Below are 25,914 nucleotides of genomic sequence, written 5' to 3' on the forward strand. Positions count from 1 at the left end.
TGATTAGTGCTGCCTACAATGGGTTATTGATTAATTAGTACTGTCCTGTGCTGTTACAATGCATTAATGATTGATTAGTGCTGTCCTGTGCTGGTTATGATGGGTTTGTGATTGATTAATGCTGTCCTGTGCTAGTTATGTTTGGTTAGCAATTGCTTAGTGCTGTCCTGTTCTAGTTTTGTTGGGCTAGCGTTTGAATAATGCAGGCCTGTGCTGGTTACAATGCATTAGTGATTGATTAGTGCTGTCCTGTGCTGGTTATGATGGTTAGTGATTGATTAGTGCTGTCCTGTGCTGGTTGCAATGGGTTAGTGATTGATTAGTGATGTCCTATGCTGTTTGCAATGGGTTAATGATTGATCAGTGCAGTCCTGTGCTGGTTATGAAGGGTTAGTAATTGATTAGTGCTGTCCTGTGCTGGTTAGTGATGGGTTAATGATTAATTAGAACTGTCCTGTGCTGCTTTTTATGATTATTGATTGATTAATGGTGTCCTGTGCTGGTTATGATGGGTTACTGGTTGATTAGTGCTGTCCTGTGCTGGTTTGGGTGGGTTGGCAATTGAATAGTGCTGTCCTGTGCTGGTTACAATGGGTTGATGATTGATTAGTGCTATCCGGTGCTGGTTATGATGGTTAGTGATTGATTAGTGCTGTCCTGTGCTGTTTACAATGGGTTAGTGATTGATTACTGCTGCCCTATGCTGGTTATGATGGGTTAGTGATTGATTAGTGCTGTTCAGTGCTGGTTGCAATGGGTTAGTGATTGATTAGGGCTGTCCTGTGCTGGTTATGATGGTTAGTGATTGATTAGTGCTGTCCTGTGCTGGTTATGATGGCTATGTGATTGTTAGTGCTTTCCTGTGCTGGTTGCAATGGGCTAATGATTGATTAGTACTGTCCTGTGCTGGTTGCAATTGTTTAGTGGTTGATTAGTGCTGTCCAGTGCTGATTGTGATGAGTTAGTGATTGATTAGTGCTATCCTGTGCAGGTTATGATGGATTATTAATTGATTAGTGATGTCCTGTTCTTGTTATGATGGGTTAGCGATTGAATAGTGCTGTCCTGTGCTGGTTTTAATGGGTTAGTGATTGCTTATTGCTGTCCCATGCAGGTTTCAATGGGTTAGTGATTGCTTAGTGCCGTCTTCTGCTGTTTACAATGGGTTAGTGATTGATTAGTGCTGTCCTGAGCTGGTTATGAAGAGTTACTGATTGATTAGGTCTGTCCTGTGCTGGTTGCAATGGGTTAGTGATGAATTAGTGTTGTCCTGAGCTGGTTATGATGGGTTATTGATTGATTAGTGCTGTCATGTGCTGGTTATGATTGGTTAGTGATTGATTAGTGCTGTCCTAGTGCTGGTTACAATGGGTTAGTGATTGGTTTGTGCTGTCCTGTGCTCGTTATAATGGGTTAATGATTGGTAATTGCTGTCCTTTGCTGTTTAGTGATGGGTTAGTGATTAATTAGAGCTGTCCTGTACTGATTATTGTGGATAATGATTGATTTGTGCTGTCCTCTGCTGGTTACGATGGGTTAGTGATTGATTGGTGCTGTCCTGTGCTGGTTATGATGGGTTAGTGATTGATTAATGTAGTCCTGTGCTGGTTATGATGGGTTAGTGATTGATCAGTGCTGTCCTGTGCTGGTTACAATGGGCTAGTGATTGATTAGTGCTGTCCTGTGCTGGTTATGATGGGTTAGTGATTGATTAGTGCTGTCCTGTGCTGGTTATGATGGGTTAGTGATTGATCAGTGCTGTCCTGTGCTGTTTATGATGGGTTATTGATTGATTAGTGCTGCCTACAATGGGTTATTGATTGATTAGTACTGTCCTGTGCTGGTTATGATGGGTTAGTGATTGATTAGTGCTGTCCTGTGCTAATTTTGATGGGTTAGCGATTGAGTAGTACCGTCCTGTGCTGTTACAATGCATTAATGATTGATTAGTGCTGTCCTGTGCTAGTAATGTTTGGTTAGTAATTGCTTAGTGCTGTCCTGTTCTAGTTTTGTTGGGCTAGCATTTGAATAATGCAGGCCTGTGCTGGTTACAATGCATTAATGATTGATTAGTGCTGTCCTGTGCTGTTTGCAATGGGTTAATGATTGATCAGTGCAGTCCTGTGCTGGTTATGATGGGTTAGTAATTGATTAGTGGTGTCCTGTTCTGGTTATGATGGGTTAGCGATTGAATAGTGCTGTCTTGTTTTGGTTACAATGTGTTAGTGATTGGTTAGTGCTGTCCTGTGCTGGTTAGTGATGGGTTAATGATTAATTAGAGCTGTCCTGTGCTGCTTTTTATGATTATTGATTGATTAATGGTGTCCTGTGCTGCTTATGATGGGTTACTGATTGATTAGTGCTGTCCTGTGCTGGTTTGGGTGGGTTGGCAATTGAATAGTGCTGTCCTGTGCTGGTTACAATGGGTTGATGATTGATTAGTGCTATCCGGTGCTGGTTGCAATGGGTTAGTGATTGATTAGGGCTGTCCTGTGCTGGTTATGATGGTTAGTGATTGATTAGTGCTGTCCTGTGCTGGTTATGATGGCTTTGTGATCGTTAGTGCTTTCCTGTGCTGGTTGCAATGGGCTAATGATTGATTAGTGCTGTCCTGTGCTGGTTGCAATTGTTTAGTGATTGATTAGGTCTGTCCTGTGCTGGTTGCAATGGGTTAGTGATTGATTAGTGTTGTCCTGAGCTGGTTATGATGGGTTACTGATTGATTAGTGCTGTCATGTGCTGGTTATGTTTGTTTAGTGATTGATTAGTGCTGTCCTAGTGCTGGTTACAATGGGTTAGTGATTGGTTCGTGCTGTCCTGTGCTGGTTATAATGGGTTAATGATTGGTAATTGCTGTCCTTTGCTGTTTAGTGATGGGTTAGTGATTAATTAGAGCTGTCCTGTGCTGATTTTTATGGTTAATGATTGATTGGTGCTGTCCTCTGCTGGTTACGATGGGTTAGTGATTGATTAGTGCTGTCCTGTGCTGGTTATGATGGGTTAGTGATTGATTAATGTAGTCCTGTGCTGGTTATGATGGGCTAGTGATTGATCAGTGCTGTCCTGTGCTGGTTACAATGGGCTAGTGATTGATTAGTGCTGTCCTGTGCTGGTTATGATGGGTTAGTGATTGATCAGTGCTCTCCTGTGCTGGTTACAATGGGCTAGTGATTGATTAGTGCTGTCCTGTGCTGGTTATGATGGGTTAGTGATTGATTAGTGCTGTCCTGTGCTGGTTATGATGGGTTAGTGATTGATTAGTGCTGTCCTGTGCTAATTTTGATGGGTTAGTGATTGGTAGTACTGTCCTGTGCTGGTACAATGCATTAATGATTGATTAGTGCTGTCCTGTGCTGGTTATGATGGGTTTGTGATTGATTAATGCTGTCCTGTGCTGGTTATGTTTGGTTAGTGATTGATTATTGCTGTCCTGTTCTAGTTTTGTTGGGTTAGTGTTTGAATAATGCAGGCCTGTGCTGGTTACAATGCATTAATGATTGATTAGTACTGTCCTGTGCTGGTTGCAATGGGTTAGTGATTGATTAGTGATGTAATTTGCTGTTTGCAATGGGTTAATGATTGATCAGTGCAGTCCTGTGCTGGTTATGATGGGTTAGTAATTGATTAGTGGTTTCCTGTTCTGGTTATGATGGGTTAGCGATTGAATAGTGCTGTCTTGTTTTGGTTACAATGGGTTAGTGATTGGTTAGTGCTATCCTGTGCTGGTTAGTGATGGGTTAATGATTAATTGGAACTGTCCTGTGCTGCTTTTTATGATTATTGATTGATTAATTGTGTCCTGTGCTGGTTATGATGGGTTACTGGTTGATTAGTGCTGTCCTGTGCTGGTTTGGGTGGGTTGGCAATTGAATAGTGCTGTCCTGTGCTGGTTACAATGGGTTGATGATTGATTAGTGCTAACCGGTGCTGGTTATGATGGTTAGTGATTGATTAGTGCTGTCCTGTGCTGGTTACAATGGGTTAGTTATTGATTACTGCTGCCCTATGTTGGTTATGATGGGTTAGTGATTGATTAGTGCTGTTCAGTGCTGGTTGCAATGGGTTAGTGATTGATTAGTACTGTCCTGCGCTGGTTGCAATGGTTTAGTGGTTGATTAGTGCTGTCCTGTGCTGATTCTGATGAGTTAGTGATTGATTAGTGCTGTCCTGTGCTGGTTATGATGGGTTAGTAATTGATTAGTGATGTCCTGTTCTTGTTATGATGGGTTAGCGATTGAGTAGTGCTGTCCTGTGCTTGTTTTAATGGGTTAGTGATTGCTTATTGCTGTCCCATGCATGTTTCAATGGGTTAGTGATTGCTTAGTGCTGTCTTGTGCTGTTTACAATGGGTTAGTGATTGATTAGTGCTGTCCTGAGCTGGTTATGATGAGTTACTGATTGATTAGGTCTGTCCTGTGCTGGTTGCAATGCGTTAGTGATTGATTAGTGTTGTCCTGAGCTGGTTATGATGGGTTACTGATTGATTAGTGCTGTCATGTGCTGGTTATGATTGGTTATTGATTGATTAGTGCTGTCCTGTGCTGGTTACAATGGGTTAGTGATTGGTTCGTGCTGTCCTGTGCTGGTTATAATGGGTTAATGATTGGTAATTGCTGTCCTTTGCTGTTTAGTGATGGGTTAGTGATTAATTAGAGCTGTCCTGTACTGATTTTTATGGTTAATGATTGATTGGTGCTGTCCTCTGCTGGTTACGATGGGTTAGTGATTGATTAGTGCAGTCCTATGCTGGTTACGATGGGTTAGTGATTGATTAGTGCTGTCCTGTGCTGGTTATGATGGGTTAGTGATTGATTAGTGCTGTTCTGTGCTTGTTATGATGGGTTAGTGATTGATTAGTGCTGTCCTGTCCTAATTTTGATGGGTTAGCGATTGAGTAGTACTGCCCTGTGCTGGTACAATGCATTAATGATTGATTAGTGCTGTCCTGTGCTGGTTATGTGTGGTTAGTGATTGATTAGTGCTGTCCTGTTCTAGTTTTCTTTGGTTAGCGTTTGAATAATGCCGGCTTGTGCTGGTTACAATGCATTAATGATTGATTAGTGCTGTCCTGTGCTGGTTATGATGGGTTAGTTACTGATTAGTGCTGTCCTGTACTAGTTTTGATGGGTTAGCGATTGAATAGTGCTGGCCTGTGCTGGTTACAATGCATAAGTGTTTGATTATTGCTGTCCTGTGCTGGTTATGATGGGTTTATGATTGTTTAATGCTGTCCTGTGCTGGTTATGAACGGTTAGTGATTGGTTAGTGATGTCCTGTGCTGGTTACAGTGGGTTAGTGATTGATTAGTGCTGTCCTGTGGTGGTTATGATGGTTTTGTGATTGATTATTGCTGTCCTTTGCTGGTTATGATGGGTTAGCGATTGATTAATGATGTCCTGTGCTGGTTACTGTAGGTTAGTGGTTGCTTATTGTTGTCCTGTGCTGGTTCTGATGGTTTAGTGATTGATTAGTGCTGTCCACTTCTGGTTACAATGGGTTAGTGATTGATTACTGCTGTCCTATGCTGGCTATGATGGGTTAATGATTGATTAGTGCCTTTCAGTGCTGGCTATAATGAGTTAATCATTGTTTAGAGCTGTCCTGTGCTGGTTATGATGGTCAGTGATTGATTAGTGCTGTCCTGTGCTGGTTGCAATGGGTTAGTGATTGATTAGAAACAAAAACAGAATTACCTGGAAAAACTCAGCAGGTCTGGCAGCATCGGCGGAGAAGAAAAGAGTTGACGTTTCGAATCCTCATGACCCTTCGACAGAACTTGAGTTCGAGTCCAGGAAAGAGGTGAAATATAAGCTGGTTTAAGGTGTGTGTGTGGGGGGCGGAGAGATAGAGAGACAGAGAGGTGGAGGGGGTTGGTGTGGTTGTAGGGACAAACAAGCAGTGATAGAAGCAGATCATCAAAAGATGTCAACCACAATAGTACAATAGAACACATAGGTGTTAAAGTTAAAGTTGGTGATATTATCTAAACGAATGTGCTAATTAAGAATGGATGGTAGGGCACTCAAGGTATAGCTCTAGTGGGGTTTTTTTTTAATTTTTTTATTTTTTTTTTATTTTTTTTTATATAATGGAAATAGGTGGGAAAAGGAAAATCTTTATAATTTATTGGGAAAAGAAAAAAAGAGGAAGGGGGAAACAGAAAGGGGGTGGGGATGGGGGAGGGGACTCACGACCTAAAGTTGTTGAATTCAATATTCAGTCCGGAAGGCTGTAAAGTCCCTAGTCGGAAGATGAGGTGTTGTTCCTCCAGTTTGCGTTGGGCTTCACTGGAACAATGCAGCAAGCCAAGGACAGACATGTGGGCAAGAGAGCAGGGTGGAGTGTTAAAATGGCAAGCGACAGGGAGGTTTGGGTCATTCTTGCGGACAGACCGCAGGTGTTCTGCAAAGCGGTCGCCCAGTTTACGTTTGGTCTCTCCAATGTAGAGGAGACCACATTGGGAGCAACGAATGCAGTAGACTAAGTTGGGGGAAATGCAAGTGAAATGCTGCTTCACTTGAAAGGAGTGTTTGGGTCCTTGGACGGTGAGGAGAGAGGAAGTGAAGGGGCAGGTGTTGCATCTTTTGCGTGGGCAAGGGGTTGTGCCATAGGAGGGGGTTGAGGAGTAGGGGGTGATGGAGGAGTGGACCAGGGTGTCCCGGAGGGAGCGATCCCTACGGAATGCCGATAAGGGGGGTGAAGGGAAGATGTGTTTGGTAGTGGCATCATGCTGGAGTTGGCGGAAATGGCGGAGGATGATCCTTTGAATGCGGAGGCTGGTGGGGTGATAAGTGAGGACAAGGGGGACCCTATCATGTTTCTGGGAGGGAGGAGAAGGAGTGAGGGCGGATGCGCGGGAGATGGGCCGGACACGGTTGAGGGCCCTGTCAACGACCGTGGGTGGAGAACCTCGGTTAAGGAAGAAGGAGGACATGTCAGAGGAACTGTTTTTGAATGTAGCATCATCGGAACAGATGCGACGGAGGCGAAGGAACTGAGAGAATGGGATGGAGTCCTTACAGGAAGTGGGGTGTGAGGAGCTGTAGTCGAGATAGCTGTGGGAGTCGGTGGGTTTGTAATGGATATTGGTGGACAGTCTATCACCAGAGATTGAGACAGAGAGGTCAAGGAAGGGAAGGGAAGTGTCAGAGATGGACCACGTGAAAATGATGGAGGGGTGGAGATTGGAAGCAAAATTAATAAATTTTTCCAAGTCCTGACGAGAGCATGAAGCGGCACCGAAGTAATCATCGATGTACCGGAGAAAGAGTTGTGGAAGGGGGCCGGAGTAGGACTGGAACAAGGAATGTTCCACATACCCCATAAAGAGACAGGCATAGCTGGGGCCCATGCGGGTACCCATAGCCACACCTTTTATTTGGAGGAAGTGAGAGGAGTTGAAGGAGAAATTGTTCAGCGTGAGAACAAGTTCAGCCAGACGGAGGAGAGTAGTGGTGGATGGGGATTGTTCGGGCCTCTGTTCGTGGAAGAAGCTAAGGGTCCTCAGACCATCCTGGTGGGGGATGGAGGTGTAGAGGGATTGGACGTCCATGGTGAAGAGGAAGCGGTAGGGGCCAGGGAACTGGAAATTGTTGATGTGACGTAAGGTGTCAGAGGAATCACGGATGTAGGTGGGAAGGGACTGGACAAGGGGAGAGAGAAGGGAGTCAAGATAACGAGAAATGAGTTCTGTGGGGCAGGAGCAAGAACAAGTTCAGCCAGACGGAGGAGAGTAGTGGTGGATGGGGATTGTTCGGGCCTCTGTTCGAGGAAGAAGCTCCACTTCCTCCTACCTCTCCCTGGACCATGACCCCACCACTGAACATCAAGCCACTGTTTCCAGGACTGTCACTGACCTCATCTCCTCTGGGGATCTCCCTCCCACAGCTTCCAACCTGATAGTCGCCCAACCTCGGACGGCCCGCTTCTATCTCCTACCCAAAATCCACAAACAGAACTGCCCCGGTAGACCGATCATCTCAGCTTGCTCCTGCCCCACAGAACTCATTTCTCGTTATCTTGACTCCCTTCTCTCTCCCCTTGTCCAGTCCCTTCCCACCTACATCCGTGATTCCTCTGACACCTTACGTCACATCAACAATTTCCAGTTCCCTGGCCCCAACCGCTTCCTCTTCACCATGGACGTCCAATCCCTCTACACCTCCATCCCCCACCAGGATGGTCTGAGGGCCCTTAGCTTCTTCCTCGAACAGAGGCCCGAACAATCCCCATCCACCACTACTCTCCTCCGTCTGGCTGAACTTGTTCTCACGCTGAACAATTTCTCCTTCAACTCCTCTCACTTCCTCCAAATAAAAGGTGTGGCTATGGGTACCCACATGGGCCCCAGCTATGCCTGTCTCTTTATGGGGTATGTGGAACATTCCTTGTTCCAGTCCTACTCCGGCCCCCTTCCACAACTCTTTCTCCGGTACATCGATGATTACTTTGGTGCTGCTTCATGCTCTCGTCAGGACTTGGAAAAATTTATTAATTTTGCTTCCAATCTCCACCCCTCCATCATTTTCACGTGGTCCATCTCTGACACTTCCCTTCCCTTCCTTGACCTGTCTGTCTCAATCTCTGGTGATAGACTGTCCACCAATATCCATTACAAACCCACCGACTCCCACAGCTATCTCGACTACAGCTCCTCACACCCCACTTCCTGTAAGGACTCCATCCCATTCTCTCAGTTCCTTCGCCTCCGTCGCATCTGTTCCGATGATGCTACATTCAAAAACAGTTCCTCTGACATGTCCTCCTTCTTCCTTAACCGAAGTTTTCCACCCACGGTCGTTGACAGGGCCCTCAACCGTGTCCGGCGAATCTCCCGCGCATCCGCCCTCACTCCTTCTCCTCCCTCCCAGAAACATGATAGGGTCCCCCTTGTCCTCACTTATCACCCCACCAGCCTCCGCATTCAAAGGATCATCCTCCGCCATTTCCGCCAACTTCAGCATGATGCCACTACCAAACACATCTTCCCTTCACCCCCCTTATCGGCATTCCGTAGGGATCGCTCCCTCCGGGACACCCTGGTCCACTCCTCCATCACCCCCTACTCCACACCCCCCTCCTATGGCACAACCCCATGCCCACGCAAAAGATGCAACACCTGCCCCTTCACTTCCTCTCTCCTCACCGTCCAAGGACCCAAACACTCCTTTCAAGTGAAGCAGCATTTCACTTGCATTTCCCCCAACTTAGTCTACTGCATTCGTTGCTCCCAATGTGGTCTCCTCTACATTGGAGAGACCAAACGTAAACTGGGCGACCGCTTTGCAGAACACCTGCGGTCTGTCCGCAAGAATGACCCAAACCTCCCTGTCGCTTGCCATTTTAACACTCCACCCTGCTCTCTTGCCCACATGTCTGTCCTTGGCTTGCTGCATTGTTCCAGTGAAGCCCAACGCAAACTGGAGGAACAGCACCTCATCTTCCGACTAGGGACTTTACAGCCTTCCGGACTGAATATTGAATTCAACAACTTTAGGTCGTGAGTCCCCTCCCCCATCCCCACCCCCTTTCTGTTTCCCCCTTCCTCTTTTTTTCTTTTCCCAATAAATTATAAAGATTTTCCTTTTCCCACCTATTTCCATTATATAAAAAAAAATAAAAAAAAAATTAAAAAAAATTAAAAAAAAACCCACTAGAGCTATACCTTGAGTGCCCTACCATCCATTCTTAATTAGCACATTCGTTTAGATAATATCACCAACTTTAACTTTAACACCTATGTGTTCTATTGTACTATTGTCGTTGACATCTTTTGATGATCTGCTTCTATCACTGCTTGTTTGTCCCTACAACCACACCCCCCCCCTCCACCTCTCTGTCTCTCTATCTCTCTGCCCCCCACACACACACCTTAAACCAGCTTATATTTCAGCTCTTTCCTGGACTCGAACTCAAGTTCTGTCGAAGGGTCATGAGGACTCGAAACGTCAACTCTTTTCTTCTCCACCGATGCTGCCAGACCTGCTGAGTTTTTCCAGGTAATTCTGTTTTTGTTTTGGATTTCCAGCATCCGCAGTTTTTTTGTTTTTATTATAGTGATTGTTAGTGCTGTCCTGTGCTGGTTGCAATGGGTTAGTGATTGATTAGTACTGTCCCGTGCTGGTTGCAATAGTTTATTGGTTGATTAGTGCTGTCCTGTTCTGGTTATGATGGGTTAGTGATTGCTTAGTACTGTCCTGTGCTGGTTTGTGATGGATTGGTGATTGATTAGTGCTGTCCTGTGCTGGTTAGTGAAGGGTTGGTGATTGATTAGTGCTGTCCTGTGCTGTTTAGTGATGGGTTAGTGATTGCTTAGTACTGTCCTGTGCTGGTTACGATGGGTTAGTGATTGATTAGTGCTGTCCTGTGCTGGTTATGACGGGTTAGTGATTGAATACTGTAGTCCTGTGCTGGTTATGATGGTTTAGTGATTGATTAGTGCTGTCCTGTGCTGGTTACAATGGGTTAGTGATTGATTAGTGCTTTCCTGTGCTGCTTACAAATTGTTAGTGATTGATTTGTGCTGTCCTGTGCTGGTTATGATGGGTTAGTGATTGATTAGTGCTGTCCTGTGCTGGTTATGACGGGTTAGTGATTGATTAGTGCTGTCCTGTGCTGGTTATGATGGGTTAGTGATTGATTAGTGCTGGTTACAATGGGTTAGTGATTGATTAGTACTATCCTGTGCTGGTTATGATGTGTTAGTGATTGATTAGTGCTGGTTACAATGTGTTAGTGATTGATTAGTACTATCCTGTGCTGGTTATGATGTGTTATTGACTGTTTAGTGCTGTCCTGTGCTAGCTTTGATGGGTTAGCAATTGAGTATTACTGTCTTGTGCTGGTTACAATGCATTAATGATTGATTAGTACTGTCCTGTGCTGGTTATGATGGGTTTGTGATTGATTGATGCTGTTCTGTGCTGGTTATGATGGGTTAGTGATTGATTAGTGATGTCCTGTGCTGGTTACAGTGGTTTAGTGATTGATTAGTTTTGTCCTGTGCTGGTTACAGTGGTTTAGTGATTGATTATTGCTGTGCTTTGCTGGTTATGATCAGTTAGTGATTGATTGGTGATGTGCTGTGCTGGTTACTTTGGGTTAGTGATTGATTAGTGTTGTCCTGTGCTGGTTATGATTGGTTAGTGATTGATTCGTGCTGTCCTGTACTAGTTTTGATGGGTTAGAGATTGAATAGTGCTGGGCTGTGCTGGTTACAATGCATTAATGATTGATTAATGCTTTCCTGTGTTGGTTATGATTGGTTAGTGATTGATTAATGCTTTCCTGTGCTAGTTTTGATGGGTTAGCGATTGAATAGTGCTGGCCTGTGCTGGTTACAATGCATTAATGATTGATTAGTGCTGTCCTGTGCTGTTTGCAATGGGTTAGTGATTGGTTAGTTCTGTCCTGTGCTGGTTATGATGGGTTAATGATTGATTATTGCTGTCCTGTGCTGGTTAGTGATGTGTTAATGATTAATTAGAGCTGTCCTCTGCCGCTATTTGTTGTTAATGATTGATTAATGGTGTCCTGTGCTGGTTATGATGGGTTGCTGATTGATTAGTGTTGTCCTGTGCTGGTTATGATGGGTTAGTGATTGATTAGTGCTGTGCTGTGCTAGTTTTGATGGGTTAGCGATTGAACAGTGCTGGCCTGTGGTGGTTACAATGCATTAATGATTGTTTAGGGCTGTCCTGTACTAGTTAGTGATGGGTTGGTGATTGATTAGTGCTGTCCTGTGCTGGTTATGATGGGTTTGTGATTGATTAATGCTGTCCTGTGCTGTTTATGATTGGTTAGTGATTGATTAGTGATGTCCAGTGCTGGTTATGATGGATTAGTGATGGATTACTGCTGTCCTGTGCTGGTTATGATAGTTAGTGATTGATTAGTACTGTCCTGTGCTGGTTACAATGGGTTAGTGATTGATTAGTACTGTCCTGTGCTAGTTGCAATAGTTTAGTGGTTGATTAGTGCTGTCCTGTGCTGGTTAGTGTTGGGTTAGTGATTGCTTGGTACTGTCCTGTGCTGGTTAGTAATGGGTTAGTGATTGCTTAATACTGTCCTGTGCTGGTTACAATGGGTTAGTGATTGATTAGTGCTGTCCTGTGCTGGTTATGATGGGTTAGTGATTGATTACTGCTGTCCTGTGCAGGTTATAATGGGTTAGTGATTGATTAGTGCTGTCCTGTGCTGGTTAAAATGGGTTAGTGATTCATTAGTGCTGTCCTGTGCTGGTTACAATGGGTTAATGATTGATTAGTGCAGTCCTTTGCTGGTTACGATGGGTTAGTGATTGATTAGTGCTGTCCTGAGCTGGTTATGATGGATTAGTGATTGATTAATGTAGTCCTGTGCAGGTTATGATGGGCTAGTGATTGATTAGTGCTGTCCTGTGCTGGTTCCAATGGGTTAGTGATTGATTAATGCTGTCCTGTGCTGGTTACAATGGGTTAATGATTGAGTAGTGCTGTCCTGTGCTAGATATGATGGGTTAGTGATTGATTAGTGCTATCCTGTGCTGGTTATGATGGGTTAGTGATTGATTGCTGCTGGCTACAATGTGTTAGTGATTGATTAGTACTGTCCTGTGCTGGTTATGATGGGTTAGTGACTGATTAGTGCTGTCCTGTGCTAGTTTTGATGGGTTAGCGATTGAGTAGTACTGTCCTGTGCTGTTTACAATGCATTAATGATTGATTAGTGCTGTCCTGTGCTTCTTATATAGGCTTTGTGATTGATTAATGCTGTCCTGTGCTGGTTATGTTTGGTTAGTGATTGATTAGTGCTGTCCTGTGCTGGTTATGATGGGTTAGTGATTGATTAGTGCTGGCTACAATTGGTTAGTGATTGATTAGAACTGTCCTGTGCTGGTTATGATGGGTTAGTGATTCATTAGTGCTGTCCTGTGCTAGTTATGATGGGTTAGTGATTGATTAGTGCTGTCCGGTGCTGGTTATGATGGGTTAGTGTTTGATTAGTGCTGTCCTGTGCTACTTTTGATGGGTTAGCGATTGAATAGTGCTGTCCTGTGCTGGTTATGATTAGTTTGTGATTGATTAATGCTGTCCTGTGCTGGTTATGAAGGGTTAATGATTGATTAGTGATGTCCTGTGCTGGTTACAGTGAGTTAATGATTGATTTGTGCTGTCCTGTGGTGATTATGATGGTTTTGTGATTGATTAGTGCTGTCCTCTGCTGCTTGCGATGGATTAGTGATTGATTAGTGCTGTCCTGAGTAGGTTATGATGAGTTACTGATTGATTAGTGATGTCCTGTGCTGGTTTTAATGGGTTACTGATTGCTTGGTGCTGTCCTGTGCTGGTTATGATGGGTTAGTGATTGATTAGGTCTGTCCTGTGCTGGTTATGATGGGTTAGTGATTGATTAGTGCTGTCCTGAGTAGGTTATGATGAGTTACTGATTGATTAGTGATGTCCTGTGCTGGTTGCAATGGGTTATTGATTGATTAGTGATGTCCTTTGCTGCTTGCAATGGGTTAATGATTGATCAGTGCAGTCCTATGCTGGTTATGATGGATTAGTGATTGATTAGTGGTGTCCTGTTCTGGTTATGATGGGTTAGCGATTGAATAGTGCTGTCTTGTGCTGGTTACAATGGATTAATGATTGGTTAAGCTGTCTTGTGCTGGTTATGATGGGTTAATGATTGATTATTGCTGTCCTGTGCTGCTTTTTATGGTTAACGATTGATTAATGGTGTCCTGTGCTTGTTATGATTGGTTAGTGATTGATTAGTGCTGTCCTGTGCTGGTTTTGGTGGGTCGTCAATTGAATAGTGCTGTCCTGTGCTGGTTACAATGTGTTGATGATTGATTAGTGCTATCCGGTGCTGGTTATGATGGTTAGTGATTGATTAGTGCTGTCCTGTGCTGGTTATGATGGGTTAGTGATTGATTAGTGCTGTTCAGTGCTGGTTATAATGGGTTAGTGATTGATTAGTGCTTTCCTTTACTGATTATGATGGTTAGTGATTGATTAGTGCTGTCCTGTGCTGGTTATGATGGCTTAGTGATTGTTAGTGCTGTCCTGTGCTGGTTGCAATGGGTTAGTGATTGATTAGTACTGTCCTGTGCTGGTTGCAATGGTTTAGTGGTTGATTAGTGCTGTCCTATGCTGATTAGGATGAGTTGGTGATTGATTAGTGCTGTCCTGTGCTGGTTATGATGGGTTAGTAATTGTTTAGTGGTGTCCTGTTCTGGTTATGATGGGTTAGCGATTGAACAGTGCTGTCCTGTGCTGGTTTTAATGGTTTTGTGATTTATTAGTGCTGTCCTGTGCTGTTTACAATGGGTTAGTGATTGATTAGTGCTGTCCTGAGCTGGTTATGATGAGTTACTGATTGATTAGTGCTGTCCCGTGCTGGTTACGATGGGTTAGTGATTGATTAGTTCTCTCCTGTGCTGGTTATAATGGGTTACTGATTGATTATTGCTGTCCTGTGCTGGTTACAATGGGTTAGTGATTGATTACTGCTGCCCTATGCTGGTTATGATAGGTTAGTGATTGATTCATGCTGTTCAGTGCTGGTTATAATGGGTTAGTGATTGATTAGTGCTGTCCTGTACTGATTATGATGGTTAGTGTTTGATTAGTGCTGTCCTGTGCTGGTTATGATGGCTTAGTGATTGATTAGTGCTGTCCTGTGCTTGTTGCAATGGTTTAGTGATTGATTAGTGCTGTCCTGAGTTGGTTATGATGAGTTACTGATTGATTAGTGCTGTCCCGTGCTGGTTAGTGATGGGTTGCTGATTGATTAGTTCTGTCCTGTGTTGGTTATGATGGGTCAGTGATTGATTCGGTCTGTCCTGTGCTGGTTGCAATGGGTTAGTGATTGATAAGTGTTGTCCTGAGCAGGTTATGATGGGTTACTGATTGATTAGTGCTGTCATGTGCTGGTTATGATTGGTTAGTGATTGATTAGTGCTGTCCTGTGCCGGTTACAATGGTTTAGTGATTGGTTAGTGCTGTCCTGTGCTGGTTATGATGGTTAATAACCGATTATTGCTGTCCTTTGCCGGTTAGTGATGGGTTAGTGATTAATTAGAGCTGTCCTGTGCTGATTTTTATGGTTATTGATTCATTAGTGCTGTCCTGTGCTGGATACAATGCATTAATGATTGATTAGTACTGTCCTGTGCTGGTTATGATGGGTTAGTGATTGATTAATGTAGTCCTGTGCTGGTTATGATGGGTTAGTGATTGAGTAGTACTGTCCTGTGCTGGATACAATGCATTAATGATTGATTAGTACTGTCCTGTGCTGGTTATGATGGGTTTGTGATTGATTAATGCTGTCCTGTGCTGGTTATGTTTGGTTAGTGATTGATTAGTGCTGTCATGTGCTAGTTTTGATGGGTTACCAATTGAATAGTGCTGTCCTGTGCTGGTTATGATGGGTTATCGATTTATTAATGCTGTGCTGTGCTGGTTACAGTGGGTTAGTGTTTCATTAGTGTTGTTCTGTCCTGGGTAAGATGGTTTAGTGATTGATTAGTGCTGTCCTGTGCTGGTTGCAATGGGTTAGTGATTGATTAGTGATGTCCTGTGCTGGTTACAATGGGTTAGTGATTGGTTAGTGCTGTCCTGTATGTGTTACTATGGGTTAGTGATTGATTACTGCTCTCCTGTGCTGGTTATGATGGGTTAGTGTTTGATTAGTGCTGTTTAGTGCTGGTTATAATGGGTTAGTGATTGATTAGTGCTGTCCTGTTCTGGTTATGATGGCTTAGTTATTGTTAGTGCTGTCCTGTGCTGGTTGCAATTGGTTAGTGATTGATTAGTACTGTCCTGTGCTGGTTGCGATAGTTTAGTGGTTGATTAGTGCTGTCCTGTGCTGATTATGATGAGTTAGTGATTGATTAGTGCTGTCCTGGGCTGGATACAATGGGTTAGTGATTGATTACTGCTGCCCTATGCTGGTTATGTTGGGTTAGTGATTGATTAGTGCTGTCCTGTGCTGGTTATGATAGGTTAGTAATTGACTAGTGGTGTCCTGTTCTGGTTATGATGGGTTAGCGATTGAATAGTGCTGCCCTGTGCTGGTTGCAATGAGTTAGTGATTGATTAGTGTTGTCCTGAGCTGGTTATAATGGGTTACTGATTGATTAGTGCTGTCATGTGCTGGTTAGTGATGGGTTAATGATTAATTAGAGTTGTCCTGTGCTGCTTTGTATGGTTAATGATTGACTAATGGTGTCCTGTGCTGGTTATGATTGGTTACTGATTGATTAGTGCTATCCTGTGCTGGCTTTGGTGGGTTGGCAATTGAATAGTGCTGTCCTGTGTTGGTTACAATGGGTTGATGATTGATTAGTGCTATCCGGTGCTGGTTATGATAGTTAGAGATTGATTAGTACTGTCCTGTGCTGGTTACAATGGGTTAGTGATTGATTACTGCTGCCCTATGCTGGTTATGTTGGATTATTGATTGATTAGTGCTGTCCTGTGCTGGTTATGATGGTTAGTGTTTGATTAGTGCTGTCCTGTGCTGGTTATGATGGCTTAGTGATTGTTAGTGCTGTCCTGTGCTTGTTGCAATGGTTTAGTGATTGATTAGTGAAGTCCTGTGCTGGTTACGATAGATTAGTAATTGACTAGTGGTGTCCTGTTCTGGTTATGATGGGTTAGTGATTGAATAGTGCTGCCCTGTGCTTGTTTTAATGGTTTAGTAATTGCTTAGTGCTGTCCTGTGCTGTTTACAATGGGTTAGTGATTGATTAGTGCTGTCCTGAGCTGGTTGTGATGAGTTACTGATTGATTAGTGCTGTCCTGTGTTGGTTTTGATGGGTTATTGATTGCTTAGTGCTGTCCCGTGTTGGTTACAATGGGTTAGTGATTGATTAGTGATGTCCTGTGCTGGTTGCAATGGGTTAATGATTGATCAGTGCAGTCCTGTGCTGGTTATGATGGGTTAGTGATTGGTTAGTGCTGTCCTGTGCCTGTTACAATGCGTTAGTGATTGGTTATTGCTGTCCTATGCTGGCTATGATGTGTTAGCGGTTGTTTAGTGCTGTTTATGCTGGTTATGATGGTTAGTGATTGATTAGTGCTGTCCTGTTTTGGTTATGATGGCTTAGTGATTGTCAGTGCTGTCCTGTGCTGGTTGCAATGGGTTAGTGATTGATTAATACTGTCCTGTGCTGGTTGCAAATGTTTACTGGTTGATTAGTGCTGTCCTGTGCTGATTATGATGAGTTAGTGATTGATTAGTGCTGCCCTGTGCTGGTTAGTGATGGGTTGGTGATTGGTTAATGCTGTCCTGTGCTGGTTAGTGATTGGTTAGTGATTGCCTAGTACTGTCCTGTGCTGGTTATGATGGGTTAGTGATTGATTAGTGCTGTCCTCTGCTGGTTATGATTGGTTAGTTATTGATTAGTGCTGGCTACAATGGGTTATTGATTGATTAGTACTGTCCTGTGCTGGTTATGATGGGTTAGTGACTGATTAGTGCTGTCCTTTACTCGTTTTGATGGGTTAGCGATTGAGTAGTACTGTCCTGTGCTGGTTACTATGCATTAATGATTGATTAGTGCTGTCCTCTGCTGGTTATGTTGGGTTTGTGATTGATTAGTGCTGTCCTGTGCTGGTTATGTTTGGTTAGTGATTGATTAGTGCCGTCCTGTGCTAGTTTTGATGGGTTGGCGATTGAATAGTTCTGGCCTGTGCTGGTTACAAAGCATTAATGATTGATTAGTGCTGTCCTGTGCTGGTTATGATGGGTTTGTGATTGATTAATGCTGTTCTGTGCTGGTTAGGATGGGTTAGTGATTGATTAGTGCTTTCCTGTGGTGGTTATGATGGTTTTGTGATTGATTTTTGCTGTCCTTTGCTGGTTATGATTGGTTAGTGATTGATTGCTGATGTTCTGTGCAGGTTACAGTGGGTTAGTGATTGATTAGTGCTGTCCTGTGCTAGTTTTGATGGGTTAGCGATTGAATAGGGCTGGCCTGTGCTGGTTACAATGCATTAGCGATTGATTAGTGCTGTCCTGTGCTGCTTATGATGTGTTTGTGATTGATTAATGCTGTTTTGTGCGAATTATGATGGGTTAGTGATTGATTAGTGCTGTCCTGTGCTGGTTACTGTTGGTTAGTGATTGATTAGTGCTGTCTTGTGCTGGTTATGATGGGTTGGTGATTGATTAATGTTGTCCTGTGCTGGTTATGATGGGTTAGTGATTGATTAGTGTTGTCCTGTGCTGGTTATGATGGTTTTGTGATTGATTAGTGCTGTCCTGTGCTGGTTGCGAAGGATTAGTGATTGATTAGTGCTGTCCTGTGCTGGTTATGATAGTTAGTGATTGATTAGTGCTGTCCTGTGCTAGTTGCAATGGGTTAATGATTGATCAGTGCAGTCCTGTGCTGGTTATGATGGGTTAGTGATTGAATAGTGGTGTCCTGCTGGTTACAATGGGTTGGTGATTGGTTAGTGCTGTCCTGTGCATGTTACAGTGGGTTAGTGATTGGATACTGCTGTCCTATGCTGGTTATGATGGGTTAGTGGTTGAATAGTGCTGTTTAGTGCTGGTTATAATGGGTTAGTGATTGATTAGTGCTGTCCTGTGCTGGTTATGATGGCTTAGTGATTGTCAGTGTCCTCCTGTGCTGGTTGCAATGGGTTAGTGATTGATTAGTACTGTCCTGTGCTGGTTGCAATAGTTTAGTGGTTGATTAGTGCTGTCCTGTGCTGATTATGATGAGTTAGTGATTGATTAGTGCTGTCCTGTGCTGGTTAGTGATGGGTTGGTGATTGGTTAGTGCTGTCCTGTGCTGGTTAGTGATGGGTTGGTGATTGATTAGTGCTGTCCTGTGCTGTTTAGTGATTGGTTAGTGATTGCCTAGTACTGTCCTGTGCTGGTTACGATGGGTTAGTGATTGATTAGTGCTGTCCTCTGCTGGTTATGATGGGTTAGTGATTGATTAGTGCTGTCCTGTGTTGGTTATGATTGGTTAGTTATTGATTAGTGCTGGCTACAATGGGTTAATGATTGATTAGTACTGTCCTGTGCTGGTTATGATGGGTTAGTGACTGATTAGTGCTATGCTTTGCTAGTTTTGATGGGTTAGCGATTGAGTAGTACTGTCCTGTGCTGGTTACTATGCATTAATGATTGATTAGTGCTGTCCTGTGCTGGTTACACTGGGTTGGTGATTGATTAGTGCTGTACTGTGCTGGTTATGATGGGTTTGTGATTGATTAATGCTGTGCTGTGCTGGTTATGAAGTGTTAGTGATTGATTAGTGATGTCCTGTGCTGGTTACAGTGGGTTAGTGATTAATTAGGGCTGTCCTGTGGTGGTTATGATGGTTTTGTGATTGATTAGTGCTGTCATGTGCTGGTTGCGATGGATTATTGATTGATTAGTTCTGTCAGGTGCTGGTTATGTTAGTTATTGATTAGTGCTGTCCTGTGCTGGTTGCAATGGGTTAGTGATTGATTAGTGATGTCCTTTGCTGGTTGCAATGGGTTAATGATTGATCAGTGCAGTCCTGTGCTGGTTATGATGGGTTCGTGATTGAATAGTGGTGTCCTGCTGGTTACAATAGGTTACTGATTTGTTAGTGCTGTCCTGTGCATGTTACAATGGGTTAGTGATTGAATACTGCTGTCCTATGCTGGGTATGATGGGTTAGTGATTGATTAGTGCTGCCCTGTGTTGGTTATGATTGGTTAGTTATTGATTAGTGCTGGCTACAATGGGTTAATGATTGATTAGTACTGTCCTGTGCTGGTTATGATGGGTTAGTGACTGATTAGTGCTATGCTTTGCTAGTTTTGATGGGTTAGCGATTGAGTAGTACTGTCCTGTGCTGGTTACTATGCATTAGTGATTGATTAGTGCTGTCCTGTGCTGTTTATGTTGGGTTTGTGATTGATTAGTGCTGTCCTGTGCTAGTTTTGATGGGTTAGTGATTGAGTAGTACTGTCCTGTGCTGGTTACAATGCATTAATGATTGATTAGTGCTGTCCTGTGCTGGTTATGATGGGTTTGTGATTGATTAATGCTGTTCTGTGCTGGTTATGAAGGGTTAGTGATTGATTAGTGCTGTCCTGTGCTGGTTACAGTGGGTTAGTGATTAATTAGAGCTGTCCTGTGGTGGTTAGGATGGGTTAGTGATTGATTAGTAATGTCTTGTGCTGGTTATAATGGGTTAGTGATTGATTAGTGATGTCCTTTGCCGGTTGCAGTGGGTTAATGATTGATCAGTGCAGTCCTGTGCTGGTTATGATGGTTTAGTGATTGAATAGTGTTGTCCTGTGCTGGTTATAATGGGTTAGTGATTGGTTAGTGCTGTCCTGTGCGTGTTACAATGGGTTAGTGATTGATTACTGCTGTCCTATGCTGGTTATGATGGGTTATTGGTTGATTAGTGCTGTTTAGTGCTGGTTATAATGGGTTAGTGATTGATTAGTGCTGTCCTGTGCTGGTTATGATGGCTTAGTGATTGTTAGTGCTGTCTTGTGCTGGTTGCAATGGGTTAGTGATTGATTAGTGCTGTCCTGTGCTGGTTGCAGTAGTTTAGTGGTTGATTAGTGCTGTCCTCTGCTGATTATAATGAGTTAGTGATTGCTTAGTGCTGTCCTGTGCTGGTTAGTGATGGGTTGGTGATTGATTAGTGCTGTCCTGTGGTGGTTATGATGGTTTTTTGATTGATTAGTGCTGTCCTTGTTGGTTGCGATGGATTAGTGATTGATTAGTGCTGTCCTTTGCTGGTTATGATAGTTATTGATTGATTAGTGCTGTCCTCTGCTATTTATGATGGTTAGTGATTGATTAGTGCTGTCCTGTGCTGGTTGCAATGGGTTAGTGATTGATTAGTGCTGTCCTGAGCTTGTTATGATGGGTTAGTGATTGGTTTGTGCTGTCCTGTGCTGGTTATGATGGGTTAATGATTGATTATTGCTGTCCTGTGCTGGTTAGTGATGGGTTAGTGATTGATTAGAACTGTCCTGTGCTGATTTTTATGGTTAATGATTGATTATTGCTGTCCTGTGCTGGTTTTTATGGTTAATGATTGATTAGTGCTGTCCTGTGCTGATTATAATGGGTTAGTGATTGATTAGTGCTGTCCTGTGCTGGTTACAATGGGTTAATGATTGATTAGTGCTGTCCTGTGCTGTTTATGATGGTGAGTGAATGATTTGTGCTCTCCTGTGCTGGTTACAATGGGTTAGTGATTGCTTATTGCTGTCCTGTGCTGGTTAGTGATGGGTTAGTGATTTATTAGAGCTGTCCTGTGCTAGTCTTGATGTGTCTATGATGACTGCTCTGATTGTGGTTGGTTCTGTAAGACAGTCTCATTCTCAGACTCATTCAGACCCTCTGCATTGAGCGTGTAGAGGAGATTCACCAGGATATTGCCTGGGCTGGAGCGTTGCAGCTATGAAGAGAGACTGGATAGGCTAGGGTTGTTTTCCTTAGAGCAGAGAAGGTGGAGGGGGACCTGATAGAGTTATACAAAAATATAAGGGGCATAGATAGGGTAGATAGGAAGAAACCTTTCCCCTTGGTGAAGGTGTCAATAACTAGGGGATATAGATTTAAGATAAGGGGCAGGAGGTTTAGAGGGGATTTGAGGAAAATCTTTTTCACCCAGAGGGTGGTTGGAATCTGGAACACACGCCTGAGGGGGTGGTAGAGGCAGCAACCCTCACAACATTCAAGAAGTATTTAGAACTTGAAAAGCCACAGCATACAGGGCTATGGGCCAAGTGCTGGGAAATGGCATTAGAATAGAGAAGTGCATGATGGGTAGCATGGACACGACGGGCCGAAGGGCCTGTTTCTGTATAACTCGATGACTCTATTTCCAATCTCTGATCTAGATCCTGCTTTAGAATGTCCACCTTTGGGGATGGAATCTCTGGGTGTTGAAGACACACAGATGACAGCATCGAGCACTCTGAGAATTGGACTCGGCGCTCATCGAGGTCGCCTCAATATCCAGGTCAGTGCACAGAACCCAAATCTGTTCAATCCTTCCAGGAGATGTGGGCATCACCGGCAGAGCCAGTATTTATTGTCCATCCCCATTTACCCTGGAGAAGGTGGTGCTGAGATGCCTCCTGTGGATCTGGAGTCACGTGTACACCAGACCAGGTCAGGACAGCAGATCTCCTTCCCTAAAGGGCATTAATTAACCAGATGGGTTTTTACAACAATCGACAATGGTTTTATGGTCATCATCAGACTTTTAATTCCAGATTTTTATTAAGTTCCACCATCTATTGTTGCAGGATTTGTACCCAAGTCCCCAGAGTATTAGCTGGCATTGTAGCCCAGTGACAATAACACTACAACAGCATCTGCACTCACCCACTCCACCAGCCAACAGGGGAATGGGACCCCATTAACGGGTAGTAAGTTGATGAATGAAAAAGTGAAATAGAGAGAGAGAGAGAGAAAGAGACAGACAGACAAACAGAGAGATAGAGAGAGGGGAATAGACAGAGAGGAAAAAAAGAAGCAGAGAGAGTGTGAGAATGTGACAGCACCTCTGGGAGTGCGAGGGTGTCTCTGGGAGTGTGAGAGTCTCTCTGGGAGTGTGAGAGTCTCTCTGGGAGTGTGAGAGAGTCTCTCTGGGAGTGTGAGAGTCTCTCTGGGAGGGAGAGGGTCTCTCTGGGAGTGTGAGAGAGTCTCTCTGGGAGCGTGAGAGAGTCTCTCTGGGAGTGTGAGAGTCTCTCTGGGAGTGTGAGAGAGTCTCTCTGGGAGTGTGAGAGAGTCTGTCTGGGAGTGAGGGGGTCTCTCTGGTAGTGTGAGAGGTTCTCTCTGGGAGTGAGAGAGAATCTCTCTGGGAGTGAGAGGGTGTCTCCGGGAGTGTGAGGGTCTCTCTGGGAGTGCAAGGGTATCACTGGGAGTGTGAGAGTCTCTCTGGGACTGTGAGAGTCTCTCTGGGAGTGCAGAGTATCTCTTGGAGTACGAGGGTCTCACTGGGAGTGTGAGAGGTCTCTGGGAGTGTGAGAGTCTCTCTGGGAGTGCAAGGGTGTCTCTGGGAGTGCGAGGGTGTCTCTGGGAGTGCGAGGGTCTGTCTGGGAGTGCAGGGGTCTCACTGGGAGTGCGAGGGTCTCTCTGGGAGTGCGGGGGTCTCTCTGGGAGTGAGTTACTCTGTCTGGGACTGTGGGAGAGTCTCTCTGGGAGTGCGTGGGTGTCTCTGGGAGTGAGAGGGTGTCTCTGGGAGTGGGAGGGTGTCTCTGGGAGTGTGAGGGTCTCTCTGGGAGTGTGAGAGTCTCTCTGGGAGTGTGAGGGACTCTCTGGGAGTGTGAGGGACTCTCTGGGAGTTTGAGAGAGTCTCTCTGGGAGGGAGAGGGTCTCTCTGGGAGTTGGGAGAGTCTCTCAGGGAGTGCGAGGGTGTCTCTGGGAGTGGGAGAGTCTCTCTGGGAGTGCAAGGGTCTTTCTGGGAGTGTGAGAGTCTCTCTGGGAGTGTGAGGGACTCTCTGGGATTGTGAGGGACTCTCTGGGAGTTGAGAGAGTCTCTCTGGGAGTGTGAACATCTCTCTGGGAGTGTGAGAGGGTCTCTCTGGGAATGTGACAGAGTCTCTCTGGGAGTGTGAGAGAGTCTCTGGGAGTGTGAGAGAGTCTCTATGGGAGGGAGGGGGTCTCTCTGGGAGTGTGAGAGAGTCTCTCTGAGAGTGTGAGAGAGTCTCTCTGGGAGTGGGAGGGTGTCTCTGGGAGTGCAAGGGTCTTCTGGGAGTGGGAGAGTCTCTCTGGGAGTGTGAGTGTCTCTCTGGGAGTGTGAGGGACTCTCTGGGAGTGTGAGAAGAGTCTCTTTGGGAGGGAGAGAGTCTCTCTGGGAGTTGAGAGAGTCTCTCTGGGAGTGTGAGCGTCTCTCTGGGAATGTGAGAGGTTGTCTCTGGGAGTGTGAGAGACTCTCTCTGGGAGTGCGAGAGAATCTCTCTGGGAGTGAGAGGGTGTCTCTGGGAGTGTAAGGGTCTCACTGGGAGTGTGAGAGTCTCTCTGGGAGTGTGAGAGTCTCTCTGGGAGTGCGAGATTATCTCTTGGAGGACGATGGTCTCACAGGGAGTGTGAGGGGTCTCTAGGAATGCGAGAGTCTCTCTGGTAGTGCGAGGGTGTCTCTGGGAGTGTGAGGGTCTCTCTGGGAGTGCAAGGGTCTCACTGGGAGTGCGAGGGTGTCTCTGGGAGTGCGAGGGGTCTCTGGGAGTTCGAAAATCTCTCTGGCACTGCGAGGCTGTCTCTGGGAGTGCGAGGGTCTCTCTGGGAGTGCGAGGGTCTCTCCTGGAGTGAGCTGCTCTGTCTGGGAGTGTGAGTGAGTCTCTCTGGGAGTGTGAGCGTCTCTCTGGGAGTGTGAGAGAGTCTCTGGGAGTGTGAGAGAGTCTCTCTGGGAGTGTGAGAGAGTCTCTCTGGGAGTGTGAGAGAGTCTCTCTGGGAGTGAGGGAGTCTCTCTGGGAGTGTGAGGGAGTCTCTCTGGGAGTGAGGGGGTCTCTCTGGGAGTGTGAGGGAGTCTCTCTGGGAGTGTGAGAGAGTATCTCTGGGAGTGTGAGAGAGTCTCTCTGGGAGTGTGAGAGAGTCTCTCTGGGAGCGAGAGAGAGTCTCTTTGGGAATGTGAGGGTCTCTTTGGGAGTCAGAGAGAGTCCCTCTGTGAGTGTGAGAGAGTCTCTCTGGGAGTGAGAGAGAGTCTCTGGGAGTGCGAGAGAATCTCTCTGGGAGTGCGAGGGTGTCTGGGAGTGAGAGTGTGTCTCTGGGAGTGAGAGGGTCTCTCTGGGAGTGTGAGGGTCTCTCTGGGAGTGCAAGGGTCTCTCTGGGAGTGTGAGAGTCTCTCTGGGAGTGTGAGACTCTCTCTGAGAGTGCGAGAGTCTCTCTGGGAGTGCGAGGATCTCACTGGGAGTGTGAGGGGGTCTCTGGGAGTGCGAGGGGCTTTCTGGGAGCGTGAGAGTCTCCCTGTCAGTGTGAGAGGATCTCTCTGTGAGCGCGATGGTCTCTCTGAGAGTGTGAGCGTCTCTCTGGGAGTGAGATGGTCTCTCTGGGAGTGCGAGAGTCTCACTGGGCGTGTGAGAGAGTCTCTCTGGAAGTGCGAGGGTGTCTGGAAGTGAGAGTGTGTCTCTGAGAGTGAGAGGGTGTCTCTGGGAGTGTGCTGTGTCTCTCTGGGAGTGCGAGGTTCTCTTTGGGAGTGCGAGAGTCTCAATGGGAGTGTGAGAGAGTTCTCTGGGTGTGTGAGCGTCTCTCTGTGAGTGTGAGAGCGTCTCTCTGGGAGTGTGAGAGTCTCTCTGGGAGTGTGAGAGAGTCTCCCTGAGAGTGTGAGAGTCTCTCTGGGAGTGTGAGAGAGTCTCTCTGGGGGTGTGAGCGTCTCTCTGGGAGTGTGAGAGAGTCTCTCTGGGATTGTGAGAGAGTCTCTCTGGGAGTGCGAGGGTGTCTGGGAGTGAGAGTGTGTCTCTGGGAGTGAGCAGGTCTCTCTGGGAGTGTGAGGGTCTCTCTGGGAGTGCAAGGGTCTCAGTGGGAGTTCGAGAGTTTCTCTATGACTGTGAGAGACTCTCTGGGAGTGTGAGAGAGTCTCTCTGGGAGTGTGAGAGAGTCTCTCTGGGAGTGTGAGAGAGTCTCTCTGGAAGTGTGAGAGAGTCTATGGGAGCGAGAGAGAGTCTCTTTGGGAATGTGAGGGTCTCTTTGGGAGTCAGAAAGAGTCCCTCTGGGAGTGCGAGAGTCTTCTGTGAGTGTGAGAGAGTCTCTCTGGGAATGTGAGATAGTCTCTCTGGGAGTGTGAGAGAGTCTCTCTGAGAGTGCGAGGGTCTCTCTGGGAGTGAGAGAGAGTCTCTCTGGGAGTGAGAGCGTCTCTCTGGGCGTGTGAGAGAGTCTCTCTGGGAGTGTGAGAGAGTCTCTCTGGGAGTGTGAGAGAGTCTCTCTGGGAGTGTGAGAGAGTCTCTCTGGGAGTGTGAGAGA

General features: G+C 45.4%; 1 protein-coding gene across 1 annotated transcript in view; it reads left to right on the forward strand.

Annotated features, from left to right (window-relative positions):
• The window catches only part of LOC121283107 (probable carboxypeptidase X1), a 1,354,098-nt gene that overhangs the window by 234,938 nt on the left and 1,093,246 nt on the right, over window positions 1-25,914 (forward strand). The window contains exon 3 of the mRNA XM_041197221.1: window positions 21,852-21,973. Coding sequence (XP_041053155.1) covers window positions 21,852-21,973 — 122 coding nt within the window. The remainder of the gene's footprint in view (window positions 1-21,851; window positions 21,974-25,914) is intronic.

The sequence above is a fragment of the Carcharodon carcharias genome, chromosome 1 (genome assembly GCF_017639515.1).
Source record: "Carcharodon carcharias isolate sCarCar2 chromosome 1, sCarCar2.pri, whole genome shotgun sequence".
Classification (NCBI taxonomy): Eukaryota; Metazoa; Chordata; class Chondrichthyes; order Lamniformes; family Lamnidae; genus Carcharodon; species Carcharodon carcharias.